The sequence below is a fragment of the Lepidothrix coronata genome, unplaced genomic scaffold (assembly GCF_001604755.1).
Source record: "Lepidothrix coronata isolate B3197 unplaced genomic scaffold, Lepidothrix_coronata-1.0 Scaffold82, whole genome shotgun sequence".
In the NCBI taxonomy this organism is placed as follows: domain Eukaryota; kingdom Metazoa; phylum Chordata; class Aves; order Passeriformes; family Pipridae; genus Lepidothrix; species Lepidothrix coronata.
The window spans coordinates 2,785,874-2,808,670 of record NW_016690262.1 but is presented as its reverse complement, the minus strand read 5'-3'; the positions used below and the strand labels follow the sequence as shown (position 1 = coordinate 2,808,670).

The 22,797-nt window shown below is 37.0% G+C and overlaps 1 protein-coding gene across 11 annotated transcripts in view; it reads right to left on the bottom strand.

The window, feature by feature from the left end:
• INPP4B (inositol polyphosphate-4-phosphatase type II B) overlaps positions 1-22,797 on the bottom strand; it is a 373,198-nt gene that overhangs the window by 68,117 nt on the left and 282,284 nt on the right. For all 11 annotated transcript variants that reach the window (XM_017820365.1, XM_017820368.1, XM_017820366.1 and 8 more), the window contains 4 exons: positions 21,729-21,833; positions 16,210-16,318; positions 7,101-7,278; positions 2,929-3,141 (listed from right to left, as the gene is read on the bottom strand). In XM_017820365.1, coding sequence (XP_017675854.1) covers positions 2,929-3,141; positions 7,101-7,278; positions 16,210-16,318; positions 21,729-21,833 — 605 coding nt within the window. The remainder of the gene's footprint in view (positions 1-2,928; positions 3,142-7,100; positions 7,279-16,209; positions 16,319-21,728; positions 21,834-22,797) is intronic.

The window sequence follows — 22,797 nt, the reverse complement described above, 5'->3', positions numbered from 1 at the left end:
AGTTAGAAGTGGTCACAGTCACACTTCTATTGCCACCTCTGCTGTGGCACTGGCAGGCAGGCAAGCACACTTATAAAGGTCCCCACGAAAAGCTAGGACTTGGCATCACTGAAACCTGGGCACTGTTCCTAGGACATTTAAAAACAAACCTGTAAGATAATTCTCTTTCATTCACCCAACTGAAAAAATGTAATAAATCTCCATCTGCTCTGATAGCATCGTTAAAAAGCAATACAGATTCCTCATTTCAGAGGGTGGGAGTGGAAACTGTTTTCTGTCACTGCAGCTAACTGGATGTCTCCCTCCTAAGCACTGCAAGCCAGTGGAGTCCCTGAGGCTGCCTCTTTGTTTTTAAAGGATTCTCAGGCTTTCTAGGTTCACTACAGAGCTCTTCAGTCACTTCTTGTCCTTCCATATACACCACTGCAATTGTATGCTTTGCTTGTGCCAGGCAGGACACAGCAACCGCATTTCCCAGATACTGTCTCCTTCGTGTGGGTCGATAGTCATATATTACCTTGCAGTCCTTTTGAGGTATGTTCATAGATAAAGCAAATAACTCACGTGCACGATTAAGCCCCTCTTGTGATATGGAAGTGCTTTGGAACGGAACATATCACACACACATCAGTATTTCAGAGCAGTGACTGATCACCGTGTCGGTATTTGTACGTAGCTTATTGGAAATGCCATTTTATCTGCTCTTTGTAGCTCCAACCACATTAACTAGTCAGTCAGAAATGTAGAGCAGGATCAGCTCCAAGTGGCAATGTGCCCACCTTTTCTTGTATTATACATGACAACATGCTTTGTGCCCTCCTGCAGGGACATTCTAGGATAGCAGAAGCAGCTGGTAAGAGAAGACAATATCTTTCCAGAGGCAATCTAAAACTCTCAAGTTAAATATTTTTCCTTCAACAGTGATGTTTTACTGCTGCCTACACACAGTGCAGCAATACAAACAGCTCAGTCTGTACTGCAGTCAGTTACTCTGGGATGAGTATTCGTACTTGGTCTCAAAGAAGAAAGGTACAACACGGTGTTGCTATTGAGAATAAGGCTTTTTTGAACACACTGGTCACTCAGGGAAAGGGGACCCTGTCAGTTAAGAAATTATTCCTTTAAAGATAAATTTGGATGCCAGGGAAGGGGGTGGATCTCACCTAGTTTTTAAACACTGCCTTGAATTCACTTCTGTGATGGCCGTAAGGTAACACAGTTGCTGAAAGTGGATGGAACAGGGTCAGCTTAAAGAATCATTTAAAGATTTAGATTTCAGGAAAAACTGAAATTTGAATCCCAATTGTAAAATGTAACTCTAGTGCTTGATAATGAGAAAAAAAACCCACGACGGCCAAGGAGGATGCAGAAGTGTGCATACAAAGCAACTTATCCATTTTTTTCCTTTATATTTGACTTTCAGAGTGGATTAAGCATTTCTTTCAAATTTTATATGCATTTGTTCTTTCTCTTTTCATCATCCTCATGACAATTTCATCATTAAAACTCACGTTATTCATCACCTCCTTTGACAAAAAGAACTGAAAACTATCCAAAGTCTAATCTTTCAAATGCAGGAAGAAAACCCCAAATTCTTCTAAGATTTATACTTTCTCAAGTTTGACAGTGACTTTGATTCAGTTTAACTCAGAAAATACTGACAGATACACTTAATTTTTAATCAAGAAGGTAATCTTACTAAAGCAGCAGAAAAAAATAGACACATTTTAAAATTATGTGTTTATAGGTTTTAATACATAAGGACCAAACCCTGTCAGAAATTTGTTTTCTAAATCAATAAAAAATATAGTAATGCTGTCATAGAAGCTAAGCTGAAGTAAAATATTAAAATACAACTTGTAAAAAAATGACATTTTTTCCAATGCAAAATTTGTCCCTTTTACGAAACCTGTTGTGATGTTTATATTTCTGAATGTTTCAACAGCTGGAAATAAACATTTTGGCTTTAACTCCAAGGAAAGAACCACCATTCTAGCCCCTCAGGTTGTTGAGAAAACAAGAAAGAATGAATTCAAGGCTATAAAAGCAGAGGACATATAAAAGAATGATTTATTTATTGTTTAAGTCTCATGACTACTTAATGCATGGGGTTGGAAATAATTGCCTTTTCTCTAGAAGAAATACATTCTTCTTCTCTTATTTGTGGTATGGATAAAAATCACAGTTCAGGTGTAAGCACTGTAGCTCACACAGGTTATTAATTATTTACAATAGAGATGAATATGCTGGCTTCCTTTACACTTATGAGAATACAGAGATGAACTCAAAGTATGAGTCTGCACTGAATAAAAATACCTTGAGTATGTATGTAACAAAGCAGCAGATCTATTACAACCACCAAAATAATTAATCTACATAATCTCAGCCATATAAATAATACACATCTTTCAAAGTTATGCTAAGAATGTTAAAATGTAAAAGCCACGTTTAGTTCTCTTACACAATCTCAGACATCCTCTAAGGAGAGAGTGGAAGGGAAAAGAGCTCTGTTTTGCTGAGGGTTAATTCATGTGTATTTAAACTGTTTACTGCCTGGAGGCAGGGAAGGGGGGGATGGGGAAGAAAAGAATATTTCCCTCCTAACAACATATGCTGTTCCAGCCTCCTTAAATCTGCCCAGCTAGCAAAAAGAACTCAAGTAAGAGCAAAGAAAGACTACTTTTCTGTCTGGGCAAGAAGATATTCATCATCCTCACTGTTATATGCACAACCAAGCAGTCCCACAGCAGCACTGCACTTACAACTGAGCTTCAAAATCTGTGATGCATCTGAAAAATATGATTTCATGGTTTTGCACTCCTTCCCTCTCTGCAATACCATGTGACAAGGACACTTAGGGCTTGTACTTGTTTATGCTGATTTACTGTAGAGTTTGGGATTGAACACCAAGAGTTTCTGACTACTTACCCACTCTTCCTCATCATATTCAGAATGATGGGGTATAGAGTCCTGCCTTTTAATCTGAGAAGGATGATCCTGGTGCTGTGAATCACCCCCTTCTTCTGCACTGTTTCTAGGCACAGCTGGTTTCTTGAGGACACAGCCAGGCCGGGCTGTGTACAGTGCTAAAAGGGCACTTCTGACCAGCTGATCCTTAAATGCATGCACAAATAACTCCGTCTAGGAAAAAAAAACAACCACGAATGAAAAGTTTAGATCAGAGAACGCAATACTGCAACCAAAGTGGTATAACACGGAATTACCCTTGGAAAGAGTGAGTATTTGTTTCAGGCTGGCCTGAGAGGTGGAAAACAATGTAGGCCAACAAACAATGAAGAACAGTTCAAGGGTGTTAGGGACATCATCACATTCTGCAATCCCAGTGTTCTAAGGATTAACTCAAGAGTAGACTATCTGTCATAGAGATCATACTCTTCTCACATTTTATTCAAGTTCCAAATTTCGTCTGCAGCGACGAGCCTTTACAAGAACCAGTTCCAAGAGTAACCAACCACTGCTCAATAATTTCTGAATAAGTGTCAGACAAAACGTGATTAACAAAACCAAGGATCTTCTTAAATAAAACCCACCATGCTATGCTACATTGCTGAGGTTGCAGTATCTGCAAAAGCAGTCTTTGCAGAGATAAATTTTGGTACATGGGTATCAACCCAGACATCAGGGTAGGTGATGGCACCTGATTTCTAGCTTTATTTTGTTTATTTTTTAAAGAAAGGACACCCCAAAGTAGTTTCTTCAATCACAGTATAATTTTTCCTAAATTCATCTTGATGACTGTCACAACTGGAGTTTTTAAACCCCTTCAACCTCCCTTTGTTATTTATCTCCCTTCCACCCCAACAGAAAAGGAAAATGCTTTCTGCATACGGTCTTTACCACCTCTTTACCACAATTCTAGTTTGCTAAATTTCCAGCCTTCATATGGTGCATGCTTAGAAAATAAATAAGTCTTTGGGGAATGTTGCTATTAAATCATACCATTCTTTTCCAAAGAAGAGGCAAAATGTCTTCAAGATTCTTTTCAAGTTCCATATCAAGAGAGTCAAAACTACGTTACTTGTCTATCCTAAGAAATGGCAACATCATAGATTTGCTGAGGTTTCAGATCTCCTCTTCCCCTCAAAATCTTCTTGAGATCATTTCAGGTCTCTGCATCAGGCATGACAGACTCAAAAAAGCTTTAAATTTGAGAAAATTGTGAGCGTTGGACAACTTGATGTAAAGCATGTCCACTAGGATTGCAATGTACATTAGGTAATGATCTGGAAAGTTTAAGTAATATAATTTAATACAAATATTTTATAGGGAAAATTAATTTTTAAAAGCAAATTGGTACAGAAGTGAACCTCCATTTTTTCATAGAGACTAAAATGCTCTGTAATTAAATTCCATTCAGAGATCCCATTGGTTTAAAAGCAATTTACATTTTAACTGCATTTTCTAACAGCTCAGTACAGCTAAATTTGCAGAACATCACTATTTATAAAATTGCATTGAAACCACAAAACAAGTCTACACAAAGAAATGAAAACTTTGCAAATTCTTTTAGATACTCAACTAAAGAATATTTCTGCAAACAAAGATAGGCATAGCTGGAAAATGAATTTATCAAGCCTTCTGCAAGCTGCAAATGCTGATACACTTGTCGACAGCTAAAGGCTTCCTTAATCAATTAACAGAAAGAGATGATAAAAGGTTACTCTCAGGAAAATACTATGGCAAATTGCAAATTATATAGAGAAGTAAAACCATGCTTAATACGAGGAAATAAACTCAATTTAAGAAGCAGCAGTGGAATTATTTACTTTTCCAATTTCAATCCACGCAGCCAGTCCTTCCATTTCTAACATAAATACTTAAATGTAATTAACATTACTGATAGTTCAAATATACTCACTACTACCTAACACTTTTAGAACTAATTATTCTATATATCAAGATTAACTTTAACTTAAAAAAAGGTGATATGCTTTTTAATAAACTTGTGGAATTGAATCACCAGGGAAATCATTTTTACAACTTCTTCAAACAGCTGTTTAATTTCTAAATTTCTATCAAGTTAAAATGTAAGAGCATTTCTTTTTTACATATAAAAAATGTAGGAAAGATGGAAGAGCGGAAGCACTTCACGTGCCTCAGGAATACAAGCAGGCATCATGTAATTCTATTCAGCAGAGGACGTGCCACTCCATCTTAAATATAATCAGGGACAGTCTGCTAGTCTTGGTTCTTCTATATTGAGGTGCAGATTATATGGACAGGTTGTTTTAGAACACCAAGATAATGCTTTGTACTAACTATGGGGGATCTAATTGCAGTATCATGTGGGTTCACTCAGTCTGGGGGTTTGAAGTGCTATTTCCCTTCCCTGAAGTTGTTTCTTGGTCTTTGCTTTCCTCCCCATCTCTCTTCCCTTCTTTACAAGGGCCTGTCCCTCCACACTTGCTTCCTCAACAATGATCCAACCCTATTATTTCGCCATTATCCATCTACTCCTCAGAGCAAATTTGGGAATAGACAGGGAAGCAGGTATTGAATCATTCATGCAGCAGTTGTTCAGATAATTGGATTAATCTCTTCCAAGAAATAGGCAGAGGCTAGACAGACATCCATGCACTACACCAGGTGAGACTCCTCTTCCTTTTGGGAAACTGTGCTCATATTAAATCCTGCCCCTGAAGAGCTGATATGAACATACACAACTAAATCCCCAGCTATAAATGTAAAATATCTGTGACTTTTGCAAACTGAATGGATTGTCTTTTTTTGACCCTTTTCTCCAGTCAGACTCTCCAACGAGATGTGGTTTAAACAGTGGTTTAGTTCCACAGCTGCCTGCAGCCACTCGGAAATCATCCACTCCTCCTGCCCAGAGAGGCAAATGGCTACAGCTAACACACAAATTCCTTAGCAACCACACTTTGAATCTTCAGAACAAACACTTCTTTGTCTGATTTGCATTACCTGTGCCTATATATTTCTTTGAACTAACCACTAACAGAGCAGCTTCACTTGTTCTACGCACAGCTAAAAACAGCCTCCTACACGGAAAGGTACACTATAATTGCTACAATCTCCCCATAAATTCCTCTGTTTCATTTCCAGGCTGAATTCCGCTCTCCTGTATTATCCCTGACATTCACAGTGACTCCAGTGTTCTCAGAGCTACTGTGGATTTACACAGCAACCCAGAGCAATGTTTCTCTCTCCCATGGTTCCAATGCCATGCACCTTCACAGTGTGTGGTTGAGCTCAATATTCAGATTTGAAACTCTCCCACTGAACGAGGTACTGCTGGGATAATGGTGCTCAACAGACCACAAGGGTTGTCACTTCCCAATAGCTGAAAATATATTGAAATGGTTATCAACAGTGTTTTTAAGACATAATGAGATCACATTAACGAAGGGATGGCCCCTGAAGTAATGGAAAACTTTTTCAACCTCTCAGGTCATAGCTATACTGCTTAATATTTTTCAAGGATAACATATTCCATGTGTTTAAAAGTACTACATACTTCAGCTAATCACCAATATCTGTCTGTGAGATAGGCAGAAAATATTATCTTCCTTAAGTTAGAACTAATGAAACTAAGATGAGGAAAAGCCTATGGCTATAGAGGAACATAATATGAGAAAGAGAATTAAAATTTGAGACCTCCAGGTGCCAAGTTCCTAGCTTCTTCCAAGTTGTATCACCATTTCTGATCATGCTATTATTCTAAACCTTATGCACCAACCTGGTTTGAACTATCTCCCACAAGCAGCAGCTTGAAGTATTACAGAAAGAGAATTAAAAATAATAATTTATCATACCAAAGAACTATTTATAATAAACTATTCTGATAAACCCCAGTATGTGGCCACTAGAGGACAAAAGAGACAAACAAAGTTAAATTAATTACACTTTCAAATAAAGACAATCTTTATATATTTCATTAAATTTCTATATGGAAAGCCTACAGAAATGCTAAATAACATTCTTTTTCTAATAGCAACATTTTAAAGCTTATTTTAGCAGAGCTTATTTAACATTTCCTGATGCTGTGAAAGTCAATTTATGCAGAAAAAAAAACCTGGTTATTCCATTTTCCATTGCAGTGAAGATTTGAATCTTACTTTTTCGGAAAGCATCTTTAAAGAATTCTTCAAGCTGTCTGGAGAACGCTGGCTTGCAGAACTAAGCAGCAGGTCTGCATGGCTTGATATAAGAGGTTGTAGATGATTGATGTTGCTGAGAACTTCTTTTGCCTTGGCTGTGTTTTCAGGTGAATAGTAAATACACTGGTATCCAGTACTGTAATAACAGAGACAGTCACATAATGGCAAAATAATTTCTGCTAATTCACAACAATGCTGAATGTGCTAAAAACCTTACCACTACTTTTACAAAAAACAATGCCAGATATCTGAACTTCAATTCATTGAATGCTCCTTCCTTTAAAGGACGAAACCAAATCCTTGCTGCTTGAACAGCAGCATACAACAGACTGCCCACCACCAAACAACCCAAGTAGCACTGTTCAACCTAGAAATTCCTTTGAGTGACTGATCTGAACATATTTTAATGTGTTTCTTTTAAAAACTGTAATTCTGGAGAAACAAAAGGTTTGACCAAGTCAGATAATACTCACAAAGAGCATAAGGCTCCTTACTTTTCCAGCTGAACTCCCTAACACATTATTCACTATCTCACTAACTCTTTCAAAATGAGCCATTAATGTTTAATTGATCAGTGGCCCACACTATGTTTTGATTAGCATCAGTGATGTCCGGCAAAGGGTGACAACCAGAGTTATCTCAAATAAGAAACAGGTGTCTAGTTTGCAAGAAAAGACACAGAAATGGGGTGTGGGAGCTAACTGCTATAAAACAAAAATGCATACTGCAAACTTCCTAATTTCCTTCCAATTGTTGACAAACTACTGCAATTCTTTTCCAGAATTTCTTTTCCTATCCCTCTTCTTCTTCCCCACTCTCTCACACCCCAAAACTTACTAATCATGGAATATCCTTTTATACCATTATTCCCTAATACCATTTTATGCACACACCTACTGGATCTTCATCGTAGTATACAGCTCCTCACCCAAACCTCCTGTTCATAATTCTTCCCTTTAAAAAGCCCTGGTTCAGTCTTTCAGAGAAACTAACCAAAATCTTTTACAGTTTCATATTAACCTATAATGTCAACACAGGAAAAAATGTAACCAAGCAACTCCTGGCACATTACCAGTGCCAGGGAATGTACCTACTAGTACTTCCCATATTTGTATCTCCTTTCTTTCCTATTCTGTCTTTTAATCATACATACTTCAGTCTCTTTGACCCTTTCACCACTGTTTTCTTTCTTGATTTTCTTAATCAAGACCTGAATTTTGACACTTGTGCAACCCTTTGAACTTCACACATTGCTTTTTATGACAGTCTTTTCCCAGATTTTTTCACTTCCCCTTTGTGTCTTCTAGTGTCCCTTCCAGTTCCTCCTCATTAGTTTTCTACAAATTAGATATTAAATTTATTTCAATAAAGGACATACGCAGCATAAATTCAGAAATCAAAATGAAGTCGCTTCCATAAAACCTAAAAGGCATAAGCATCTTGGCAAATAAGGATAGATTCAAGTAGTCTTAAAATTAAGCCTCTTGCTTAGATATTTTGCAGAGTTACAGTCCCAAAATCCACAATATCCCATTCTATTTTTCTGTCTTTCACCAATGGCTCCATTTTTAGATAAAATTCTTTGTAGAGGCAGTTAGGATGAATGGCATCTGAGTCATCAAAACTTTGTCATGCTACCAGCCATCAAAATTACTCCTCAGCTTCAACTCACAGTCCCCTACATAAGTTACCATACTGCTGAGTGAAGCGGTCGGAATTCTGAGTATTTCAGCAAAATTAATCATATAAACTCTCTTTCCTAAGGAACTGGGAAAAAAAAAAAATCTCTGTCCCTCCAAAAAATGAGGAAATGGCCACAATTCTACCTTTGAGGTGGCAACACTTCCAAAGTCAGATCTACCTCTACATTCATGGCAGTTCTCAAGCTATCAGACTCAGTAGACAACGCAGGGACAAGAGTAATAGTCTGTGTTAATTGTATTGAAGACACAGTCTTAAAAGTGTTGACACTTCTCTAATTCCCCTTCAGGCTTCTCCCTCCCTTTATCAAACAGCCTTTTTGCAGGCTGAATCTGGCTAATGCTGTTATCAAGCTCGCCATGCACATACTACCTTCTGGGATTTCCCTCAGCCTTTAATTCCCTGATCATTTCCACTGATCTCCCACAGCTCTAAGCTTTGCTGAATATTGCAGCAGAAAAGCTACAGGCAATGCTGTAAGACAGAGGGAAGAGCAATACTAAATCTGTGGGCAGTTCTCCTTGTAATAAAGTAAATCATAGCTTTTAAATAAAGGAAACAGTGAAGAGAGAATGATTCTTTCTTCAGAATTAAGTGTATTATCAGACTTCATTATTTGACTAATTTTAACATTTCCTGAACCCCAGAAATCATAAGACAACTTCAAATATTTAGTTTCTTTAATAATTTCAGAGCAAATTCCTCTCTCCCTCCAAGAAAGTGTGTAATTCTTTGTCAGAAACAACATGTTTGGGAATATTTGCAGTTTCTAATTGTTGTGTCCCAACACTGTTGAATCTAAAACTAGTCTGAGATTTTCGGAGGCCTTACTGTTCATGGAAAGACATTACTACTTATAATTCAGTGAAGTTTCCTCATCTGTAACTACTTTTAGAGCTTGCTGACATATACAGCTATGGTATATAAGTATTATTACTTAGAAGAGGCAGCTGCCAATAGAACTTACTGGCACATAAAACTTTTCACAGATGTCCTAAGGCATCTTAGATGAAACTTTAGCACTAGGGTAAAGGCCACATGGGTAGGTCCAGTGCAGGAACTCAGGCAGCATTATGAAAACCTACCTTTGATATGCAAATGACATTATTGCACATGTACCTTTTGAAAAACTCTAAAATAATGTCTTCTGGGTTAAGTTTCAAAGCCTTCACTGAGCATATGAAATCACACTTGATCATTTCCATATATCGGCACCATCACTGACTACGAACACATCACTGCCAGCAGTCATTTCAGTTTTAAAATTGCTTTAAGGACATTGTCATGTAATTTGAATAAATATTACATTGGCTACATCTGCAATTTTAGTCCTAGATTAAAAAAGTTTTTGCCTGAGAATAAATACTGCAATACGCTAAACGTCTAATTTTTAATGCCACTCGGAGTTACTCCACTCCTGCTGGTAACGGTGTAATTTGCATGACTGAGTTAAACTGTCACCATCTGGGACTGGGTTAAAATCCTTCAACAATGAACATTTGACCTCGCATTTTTCACGGTCAAAACCCCAGACACTCACATCAAGAACACAGTTAAAACATAGACAGCAAGTACCTCTAATCCCAGATAACTTTGAGTTTATATACATTACTGAAGATACCAATTCAATGGCTTCCTTATGCAACGCATGTATTCTGTCCAAACTGGGAAGTTATGATCAAAAATAAATTGCTACATAAAAAAACTCGGAACGATTCACTGTCTCAGTAAATAAAACTGAACCATATGATCAGCGTCGAGGTTGTGAAAACAGGCCTGAGAGAAACCAGAAGTTTAAATTAAATTTTTTTTATTATTTCTTTAAGATTCCCTTGCAAACTTGGAAATTCTAATTTTGAATACCGAAGAAAATGAAATCATATTATTAGTTCTGCCTACGATGTTCAAATCTCTACGAATCCTTATCTCAAGGCAATGGTTAAAGCTGGACACATAGACTTTTTCCTGCTGTTCTTCTATGTCCTCTTCATTCCTAACTGATCCGTGGAGTAACTCTATATCAATGCCTTCTGCTGGTAATGGGACATGAGTTTCAGTGAAAAGAAAGGCCAAGATTGCCTCCAGTCCTTGAGAGACTTAAGTAGGACAGATGCCATAGCAGCATAGGTGAATCTCGCACCGAATCTTCCTAAGAAGACTCACTCCAGAAAGGCTGAATGCCTGGGGAAAGCCTTCCACAGATTTTCAAATTAATTTTAGAGTATCTTTACATTGGTGGAAAAGTTCAAGCAGCCTTTAACGTAGGGGAGAATCTTATTCTGGGTAAGTGAGCATGATTCTTATCAGAAGGAAAAAAGTTATCATGCCCCACCACAAGCCTGAAGCTAAATGGTGCCTTCCAGTGGAGCCGCCTCCTGGCAGCCTGCTGAAGAGAGATTACAAGAAAAAAATAGCAAAGACATGGATTCCAGTCTCTTCCTACCCCTACTGGAGTCCACATAGATGGAAGTTTCTTGTTCTCCAAAACTTGCGATCCTAGCCTTGGCAGGCAGAGCTCCCACAAGTCCTTCCCTTCTTTCACAGCCCCAGTCTCCTTTCTTTTATGCCCTCTTAAGGAAATGCTTCAGGCAATTCTGTCCAGAGTGTCCAGCAACTGGAAAATACTGTGATGAGAATTTTATATCTCAATGAATAGTACAAACTTCAGTAGTTTCTCATCTAAACTTTCACACAACCTTAATACACTGATTTTATGGTCAGTGAAAAAGTGTTCATCTCCATGAAGTCTAATCTGTCTTTCCCCTTTCTGGATGTGTACATGTGTGTGAGAAAGTGTGCAAAGAATAACATCTCTGTGAAAAGTGCTACACACTTTTTGGTTTTCCTTTGACAGTAGAGATTAGAACAATTAGTTCAAACACGGATCATTATTATTGCAACATTCTGGGATTTTCTGTGAAACAATACTACTTCAGAGAATGGAAATGGGTCAAAGGTTATAAAATTCGGGTAATAGGAACCCAGGAGACTGCAGCATTAATAAAATCTCTGGTAACAGGTATGTTAGTGAAGGAGCACACCTTATATTTTGACCAACAATCTAGGCCTCATCAAACAGTAAGGATGCTTTTAGACAGTTCAAAACCAAATTAAATTATTATAGCTTTAAAAAAAAAAATCAACAGTACTGTTCCACTTGTAAGCTTGTGCTAATTTAAAACAGGATAACTTTCAAACAGCTTGCTAGAAAGTATGTATAAAATCACAGTGAATCACAGAACCTAATACAGCTTATGGGACACTTCTGGTTTTTTTGATGGTTAGAACTGGAGCATTAAAAAACTTGCAATCATAAGTCTATGTGTTTTGATTAAAAGAAAGATGGTCGAATTAGATTTTAAATAAGAAAAAAAGCCCTTTGTGTATCTTGAAAGTGATTTATGAACACTTCAAGCAGTGAGGCATTACATGGGTATAACTTACAGAATATCTGCCTTAAATGTTCCTGCACAACTGAGCTCTAAAAATAATAATTTGCTGTGCCATCTAGACTGATGAGAAGACAATCTCTTCCATTTGCTGGAAGGAGAAATAATCTTTACTAGCAGGCCCAAAGAAAGACTGCATCTGAACAACTGTCTCACTTTCTCTTTCAGCTAGAAATAGCAAAGGAAAAAATAAAAAGAACAATCCAATACAGCACAAAGAAAAAGATTCTAAATAAACTTATATCCTAAACATGTAATTATTATTCTGCAATGATTTGCCATACCTTAATCATCACATTTTAATTATTTGAAGTGCTATCATATCTAAACAAAATTTTTAAAAAGCATCAGTTGTTTTTACTGGTCTTATGAAGTTCACTACTAGCTACTAAAGGGACAGATATACTAGTCATGCCTTATAGACATGACTGATGTTTCTAGTGGAAGAGCCTTTTATCTGTATCTTTTTTACAGATAAAAACCAGTATGTGAATGGGTTATAAAGCAATGGAACGGGCTTCAGATCACATACCATAGAGTATTATATTTTTCACCTGTAAGAAAAGCTTTTCTTGCTCTTCTTTCAGGTCATATTTTTAGAAATCTGCCTTCCTTTTTTTTCTTTTAATATGAGCTGCTTGATGGTAACGAATGAGTGAAGAATTGCAAAAATATAGCCCTTTTTATAGATATTCTTCTACAATGCCTTCCTCTCTGCACAAAAATGTGTATTCTGCATAATAGAAAACATGCCAGAACTACCTTCAGATGCACATTTTCCACATTATTCTGTTTGATAAACTTTTATAAAACATGTCTCAGTCTTGTTTTGATTCAGCAATTGCAAATGCTACCAGATAACAGATCCTCTTGTCTGTAATTCCACAAGTCTAGGTTTGAGCAAGGAATATTCTGTGATATGCCCACACTGTTGAATATTTCAATAAACTGCTCTAATAACCAGACTAAAGGTCAAAGACATGCAAGGTATTTTGTCATGTCTTGAAAGCTACCAGGATCAGCTTGAGAACTAATCTCTTCCCACATCTTCCTCTAGGTTTTCAGCTCACTTAGCCTAGAGGAAATGGCTGCTTAATCTGCATGTTTTTCTGTTCATTCTATATTCTGACTGATATTTCAAGATGTCACGTCTTCCTTCAATGAAATCTTCAGAAAAGCTGCCCCCGTTGTAAAACAAAAAGTTCAAATTGCAAAAGTTGCCCCTGGAAATGCTGTGTGTTCCCAAAGCATTCTCATGCAGCTAAACGAAAAGGCACATGCAAAATAACGTTGTTGTTGCCACAGTGAAACAAATTTCTCCATGGTAAGAATGAGAATAGTACTTTTATGTATTTATTTAATGTAGACCCACTCCTGAATACTCAAATAAGTGAGATCACATTGAGAGCTTGCTTGCTCCTGTTTTTCAACTCACAAAAGTTCTAGCTGAGGGGAAGAAACCAAACCCGTAGAGTTTTCTCTGAGTTGTCCTCAAAGGTAGTAGGAAAGATGAATTTTGGAGTCTTCCTCCTTTCTATTTTGTGGGAATTCATACACTAAGTGACCAGTTCGTCAGGTCTTAGCTGAAAGTTGCAGTCCTTTTTCAGTGCATTTTCAGTGCTCAAGTTTGTTAGACTGACTCAGGTTTTTTTTTTAAGGAAGAGTCTGACAGGATAGTAACATAGTTATCCTAATTATATCATCCTGAAGACAGACTTCTGCTCTTCTAGGGTAACACAGAAATGCAAAGAAAGCTGCACTGTCAGAGAAAAGGTCTGGTATCCTATCCTTGAAAATCACCAAAATACAGGTGTTTCTGACGGATGCAGAAAAATCTAAGCAGCATGGCAAATACAAGGTGATGTGTAAGCACTTGAAATAGGTATGAAATGCCTTGATAAAACGTACACAAAACTTTACCCAGTGCTCCCAAACACAGTCCTTTATCAACTTAGATGTCTACATGGTCGATTCAGTGAAATAACAGCAAATGAAAATGAGAAGAGGCTGTGCTGCACCAAGTACCCTTTGCCATCCTTGCCTTCTGACACTGCACAGGAGCTGAGGAAAGGAGTCTCGCCCATCATCTCCTCTCCCCTGTTATAGGCAACTAAGAAGCAAAGGCACTGTCTAGTCAATCCTATGAGATTCTGCAATATGTGTTCTCCCAGGAAGAACTCAAGAAAGACTAGTTCTCTTCCCTGTATGGCATTTTCCCTTTTTTCTCCAATGAAGAGCAATCGCAGAGAATATTTTACCTCACAGCTATCCTCCATTTTTGGGAGGATATCTGCCAACATGGATATGCTGTAGAACTCAGCAAGTGAGAAACAGTTCATTTTCTGAAAGCTGAAAACTGTGAGGACTGGAACTGTAAAGTTCTTTATATCACTTATGACTCCAATTTCTTCTTAATTAATATAATAAAACCTCACTAAACACCATAGGAACTACATTAATAAGATAGTAAAGAAGGAGATGCTTTAAGAAATTATTTTAGATATTTTCTTCATTAGAAAACATGTACTTCATAGGCCTCCATGTGATGGGGATAAGGCTGCCTATACCAGTCTGCTGATAGCAGTGTATTAACACAATGTTCAATGAAGTGTCTTATGTGATCAATAATATTCACGTTTCATTGGCAAGGTTTGACATCAGAGGTGGTCAGGGAAACGAAAGATTTTAGAAGATTTAACAGGAGTTTTATGTTATGTAGTGGAAAACTCCCCAAAACAACCCAGTAGTACAGCTTTAAAGCAAATATATCTGCTGGTTTTGTTTGGTTTTAGTATTGATGCCAACTGCTATTCAACCTAGAAGTCAACATTAGATTTTTATGATTTCCCTTTTAATTCTTTATGATATTGTACCTACGAAGCTTTTTGAGCACTGAATACAATAGAATTCATTTTCTATGGAGCACCATGATGATTTAAATCAGAGTCCTTCCTGCATTCTCTTTCAAATGCTGTGACACTGATTGCATGGGGTTGGCACTGTTAGCTGAAGAACTGAGCAGTCACAACTACGGGTGCTGCCAGGGACAGCTGTGGCTGCTTGAAAATCTTAACAGCCATAGCAACAAACACATCCAATTCTTAGTTAGCAAAATATGCAACTAACACTTTTGTACGTGTTCAGCAGTTAACAAAGCATTTGAGTACAGCAATGAAATGTAAACTTTATTTTTTCTTAGTCTTATTTTGGCTTTCTGATGAATAAGAAGAGTTTCTTACTTATTTCACAGCTGCACTAAAAATATTTTTTCTTAACATATGCTCAGGGCTGCCAGAAGTAGAGATACTACTTTAAGCTACTGTTTCTGTATTGAAAAATTGTCTATAGCTATGTTCCTCTTAGCGCAAGAATTGCCAAAGACATACCTCATTTTGAACAGCATGTTTTCAAGCACTGATATACCTCAAGCTTTCTGAAATATGTGAAAAAAAATTCAAAATTTTGAATCATAGAATCATTAAGACTGGAAAAGACCTCCAAGTTCATCGAGTCCAACCTTTGACTGAACACCACCACATCACCAACTGCTGTTGTTTCATAAACACTTACAGGGACGTTGACTCCACCACTTCCCTGGGAAGCCCATTCCCATGCATGATAACCCTTTCCATAAGGAAATTCTTCCTGATGTCCAACCTGAACCTCCCGTGATGCAGTTTGAGGTAATTTCCTTTATTAAAAAAAAGTCTTAACTCTAAAAGTAGGCTGCGCTTCAATTTTGTAGTCTAACAAAGCAGGAAAGATAAAGGAAATATTTGATGAATGCAATGTCCAATCCTACTAGATTTTAAGCTTCCATGCATTCAGGAGGGTAAACTGTTTTGTTATTCAGTGAGCTCATAACATTTTAATGCAACTTTAACGATATTTTCCTAGCTACTTGAAAGAACACTTACTTTCTTCTTTCTGCCTCAAATTTACTCAGCAGTTTCCGGAGACCACCATTCTTAAATCCTTGGAAATGCGCTGCTGGAGCTCCCACGGTGATGACATCATACAAAGCATCTGGAATGGGAGCAGACAAACGCAGAAATTTGAATGTGCCTGTCCCCAAGGCATGACAACACTATGACATCTACTCCACAAAACATGAGGACAGTAAGTCTACATTATTTCCAAGGAATAATTGATAATCCATGTCTCAAGGAGGTCCAAGAGCTAATCAGTCTTTCCATATAGCCACCTGCACACCCTAGAAAGTTCACCTGATTTATGGCTACATCTAAATTATATGCTGCAGTGTAGAACAATATTCTAGCTCTGCAGTTTACAAAGCTGCCAAGTAAATTGGCCCTTTGTGCATTTCACTTTATTACCCCTTTCATTATTTAACTTGTAGTCATGTTGAGATGCACAGATTCAAGCATTTTAGAATCAAAAGAGACCATTAAAAGGGAATAGTCTGACTCTCTGAATAATAGAAACTACAGATTTACAGTTAATGATTCCTGCATCAAGCTTATGTCTCGTGGTTGAGTGAAGGCATCTCTTTTTTTAAGGTATCTAATCTTGATTTAAAGACTTCAAGTGACAATGAATTCACTGCATTCCCAGAGAAGTCAATCAGACTAGTAAAAATCTCTACTTCTTTTCTAGTTTGGATTTGTTTGGATTTAATGTTAATGGACTTCCAGATATAATGCCGTTTAACGCTAAATTGAAAAGACCTGCTTTATGACAACAACTTACTTTTTCTAAGTATTTATGAACACAAAGTCAGTTGTTTTCAGCTGAAAAGCTACCAGAATAGGAAATAAAACCATACTACTGAAATTCTTGCTGAGACAACAAAGTGTTGCTGCTCTCTGTATATACCTGATGTCTTATGACATACAGGATGAACTTTTTGTGTGGATATATGCTTACGGAACTAGAGATGAAATATCTTTTTAAAAGGAGCCTGTGATTGATTATCAGGGCAGAGATGAAGATTTAATTACATCCCAAACCGCAATAATTATTTCTTCAAAGTTTAAATTTACATCTGAACTAAGCAGTACCTGTTTTGTACCCAAGCTTACTGCAATTATAAAAATACAGTTTGGAATGCCTCATTCTTAAAATGCCCTTCTAAGGGAACTATTAAAGGATGTTTTTTATGAACTGCTTTATTCATCAAGGAAGCTTGCCATGTAAATTAAAATCTAGTCCTCTCCTAAAATAGAACTTTTCTTGTATTCTGATGATAAATATCCCTAGAAGCAAGAACACTGTACAAATGATTCAGTTAATGAACTATGCTTTACTTCCAGAGCTGACTCTCAGAAGATATTTGCTCAAATTGATTTGAACTCTAATGAATTGGTAACTCTTCAATTTCCACTTAAAAGGAGAAGTGACATAATTTCATTAGCCTAAGGTGAGCTTCAAGATTCTTAAATAGCCCATTCTTTCAGGTCTTAATAGAGATTTATCCATAATACATAATCTTGGACTATTAGAGCTCCATCAGTACTTGACAATAAGTGTTCTCTTGCTTAAAACAATAGTTGCTTGAAACCAAAATAAGAGATGAACTCATCAGGTTAACTGAATAATGGGTTCTGAATATGTTTACAAGCAACTGATAAAATTACAGGAAAACATTTAAAAGAATAAAGCCTGGTTCTGGCTCTGTTTTAAAAATAAACGGTGACCCTGCTGATAATTACTTTGGAGGGGGGATTTACCCCCCCTCTCATTCATCCTGTGGCCACTTCTCAGCATGGTCAAAGAGCAGCTGTTTGAGACATAAACACAGGCAGCGCAGCTGAGCACCCACCTCATGTAAGTGAGCACAGGAGAGTGAGGATGGCAGAGGAGGAGAAAACCTCTACAGCTCTGGTGAGGGGCACAGGGCAATCTCTCTGCCACTTTCAAGAGCACAGTACACTGGAGAGTGCTGCAAGGCTTGGGAGGAATGCCTTGTGATGTGCTCCACTTACACATCAGTGGAGCTCCTTCTGAAGGACATGCAGTGTCAGCATCAGTGCACTGGTACAGAAGTGCTCCAGTAACTCAGAGCCGTCACCCACTGCAAGAGCAACCACTGCTGACACGTCTCTGCACTGAAGACAGAGCTTAAAATGCAGCAGAGAGCCATATGAGTGGTATCATATTGTCAAGAACAGCCCAATCTTCGAATTTGAAGCAAACCTGCTTGCCTTCACAGGAGGCAGTGAGTGTCCCACACTGGCAAGGTGCAAAATAAAAATCATTTCACTTCACCAAATTTATCTGAAACAAGCACACAACGTATAAACAGGGGCAAAAGCAAAGCTATGCTGATGTATAAATTTAACTCCTGCAGTATGATGAACAGTGCCAAATGTGGTATTTATCAAATGGATACGGATACAGTTATCCCTTAAGGAAATAGTATTTTTCTCAAAGTTGTTCCTACTGGAAGGTTAAACAGACAGGTATTTTCTATTCCATGTCAGTACCCAATAACAACCCAAATCAAAGTTCATTAAAAGTCAACCTGTTATTAAACATGTCAAACAAAAAAATATCATGTATCAACGTGCATAAACACGATAGATGGGATTAAAACCCATCTTGCATTGCCAAAATTAAGACATCTGACAGTGTAAGAGTTAATTAGAGTTTTATGGCCCATCAGCCTGTAGAATGGCCACCTCTGACAATGTTTACATGCTTTGTTTTTTTATTCTCCTTCCTCCCTTGTCAGTCTCTTGGTTATATTCCAGGTACCTTTTGATATATTCCAAGCAAAGCATGAGATGAGAAAGACCAACTTGATGTAAAAGTGCTGCCTACTCCAGATTGATGGGCAACTGCTAAAAACTGTTCAAACTGTACATATCTAACACAAGACACAGTGAACATTAGTTAAATAACAAAGGGAGAGTTTCATAATTTAAACAAAGTTCCAGATTTAGAAGACAATTCTAACTTATCTCTTTCTGTACCCTTTTAGATTATGGATTAACTATGTGCCCCAAGCAAAGTGATTTTGGAGGAGAAAAGAGAAAATGCATAAAAACCAAAACTCAAGTACTGTAAAAGTTATGAGTGATTAAGTGTCATATTTCTTTCCACATTTTTTTATTTAGCAAATAACCATACAGTGTCCTGTTCCCAGAGAGGTTTTCTTGAGAAGACATAGTATTAAGGTTCTGGTCACCATTACAAACCTAAAAATGCTTTTGAGTTAACTAATTAACTTCAAAACATTAAATTAAATTAAAATCTGTGCTGTCACATTATGTCACTATAAATGCCCATCTTGTTAAAATGTTTGGAGGCACTGCTGTTTAGTAAAAGAAATAACAAAATATTGAACAAATACAGTATCTAACAGACAATTGGAAGTCCCTATGTTCCAACTTGGAAGTGGATGAACATCAGCCTCACACAGTATAATACTGCTATAATCACTGTTTGTGATTATCACTTTTACAATCTGCTTAGATGTAGAGTGTATTAATAAGGCCAAAACCTTACAGAGTGTAATTTCCGTGTTTGTACAGTGACAGCAAATTTAACAGATCTCAATTTGTCAACAAATTATTCACTGTGCTATGATTTGGCCACATGTATGTATCAGTATAATCTTTTATCTGTAAAGGATGCTGCTAAAAATTATATGCAAGTAGCAGCAATGAAATTATCTATTAAAAAGCATCACAGACGACATTACAGAAAATTATTCCCCTTTCCAGGAGGTATTAGAAGTTTGCAGTATTGTCAGCAACATCAGTAAGGATGTTTTCACTTAACACTGAGCAAATGCTTTTGTGGCACAGGGTAACGCTGTATAAGAAATAGGATATATTAAGTTTAGAAGTAATACTGTCCTTAATGCAACTCACATCACCTAGGCTGGTGACTACATCCCAGAAATGTCTAGAAGGAAAAGTGTTGTACTGTGCTCTATCACTCTCTCTGGTGGCAAACTGGAGAGGGGGGAAAAAAAGCCATCTTAAAACAAGAGAGTTAAGACTGGCTTTTACATCACACTGACATTATGGATCACAATGAAAAATTAAGCTGATGCCCGAGTAGGATGTGAATCTTACTGAACATTGTGCAGTGTGTCAGGATGAATCATGACAGTATTAGTTCTGCACTGCTACAACAGAATATTTTTAACCATGCATAGGTTACCAATACATTTCAGTGAACATACATTCTGAATTTACTTATTTCCTTGAAGTGTCACGGGAACAAAATGAGCACAGCATCCCCAGAATTTATTTTTAGAAAAGAACTTAAAAGGAATTTAGTTAACCACTCCTTAGTTTTGCAAGATCCACAGTCAGGATCCAAAACTTGTGGCTTCAGAAGATGAGGCAGAGAAATTCCTTGCACAGCTTTAACTTCTGACCTGATTCCTAAATTTCAGCTCAGTCTCAGGGTTTCTGGTCAACCTCAGCAGCAGTATGGCTTGGTGCAGTTTCAGAATTTGTAGTGGAATGGGGAGGATGGGCAAGTTGGTCACTTCCTTGACCTTATGATTTACCTACCTACCTTATGATTTACCTATTGTGGCCCTCAACTGAGTACATACTCAGTTGCTACAGAAATTTTGCAAACGGCAGTCAAAACTGAAAGCTTTGGTTTTAGAAGCAGATGCACAGGCATAAGAGAATGAAATTAAACCCTTCAGGAAACCCAACAGGTTCCACATAGATGCACATACACAAAAAAAACCAAACCAAACCAATTAAACTAAAAAAAGAAAAAAAAAAAAGAAACTCAGCAGGAAATAACCACAACTTTATAGAGCCCATTAGACAAAGTGGAAAAACTGTACAGCAGCAGAGACTTTTAAATAATGAATTTGGAAATTTGATTTTGATTTTATTTAAAAAACAAATAGTCACCAAATAAACACAAACCACAAGGAACAATCTAATTATACAAGAAAACTTCTGTATCAAGCCATACTCCAAGAATCTTACAATCAAGCTAATACTGTACCAATCTTCACTGACTGGCAAAACGCATGTAATACGAAACAAATCTCAGAATTTTCTTTAAAAGTCACTGTATTTCTTGTGATATTCTTTTCTCCTCAGCATTCTTCCAAATCCATGTAAGTCCACATTGCACACAAATTTATCTCAAAAAAATTAATTTAATACTATTACTTTCCATGCCTTTTTTCTGTAGCACCTTTATGTCCCACTTACAGAGTTTAACAGGACTGTTGCCAGTCTTTTACCACTAAGGTAAAAATTCAAAATGGCTGAGATTCAACTCTCTAGACAACACACCTTTCAGTTCTGCTGTGGTTTTAAGTTTTACCTGAAAGCGTGTCCAGCTCACCATTGAAATTGGATATATAAAGGCATTTACATCCTGAAAAGGGCTAAAATGGAAGCCATACCTCTCAGTTGCAAATTTAACTGTATTTCAAAGCACACTTCGTCATACTTGGAGAATTTCTCTGCAGAATATACTTTACCTTTCAATCGAGGACTATGCACATGCATTCTTTGCAGATGAAGATTTATTGGGATGAATTCTAGTGTTTTTTCTCCTTTGCTACAGCTTGATTTGAAGGAAGAACCTGAAAAAAACCAAAAGTTTAAAGAATCATTATCTTAAACACACAGATGTTTTGTCTTCTTTTTAATGCAAGGACAATACTTGTATGTGAAGAGTCTTCTTTAATTTCCTTTTAATGTGTAATTGTATATCAGGAGATGAATGGTTCACTAACTGAGTCTCAGCATGTATCCATACTGGAAGCAGCAAACCAGCTTTTAATTCACAGAACAATCTAATTTTTTATTCTAGGTGACAGATATTTTTTCCTGCTGTCTGAAATCAGTCTGCAGTCTGCTGGAACAACATCGCAGTTAACGTGCATTATGTTTATTCTGTGCTGAAAACACAAGGGTGCTGAGCTATGATGGCATCACATCTTTGCCAAGTAATGTTTTTTTTCTTCAAACAGAAGTATTATATTGACTAGGCTATGCACTCTTCCTAGAAAGCTCAAATAAAGAAACACGAACTATCTTAAGGAAAGCTGTAAATTAGTTTTCTTTCTAAAAAGCGAGAATCATAAGAAAAAAAAATCTGGCTGCATATTTCAAAAGTATGAGACTATGAGTAACTCTATGGTGGTATAAAGAAATATAATTAAAAGTCTGACAGTATGAAAACAAAATTTGCTTGGAGATATTTGATACAGAATACATACAAAATAAAAGGGTGTAGATTAAGAAAGAGAGGTGGTCTTGTCTTCTCACTCAGGCAGCGCAACATTTACTCAGACCATTTTTTCAGCATCCTATCATTTTGTCAACTATTAATCATTAGAGCTAAAATTCCTCTGATGCCGACAGAATTTTTAAATAATTTTTGCCAAGGTTCAACTGTTTCTTGAAAGACAGAAACAAACAAAAAGGTAAAAGAAATATTTGAAATTCTTCTTTTGGACCTGCTCAATCAAGATTTGCTAGGGTTTATCTGTTGAAAGTGCCACAGATTCCAAGAGGACTAAGCATTGAGCCTCCCCACGCAAA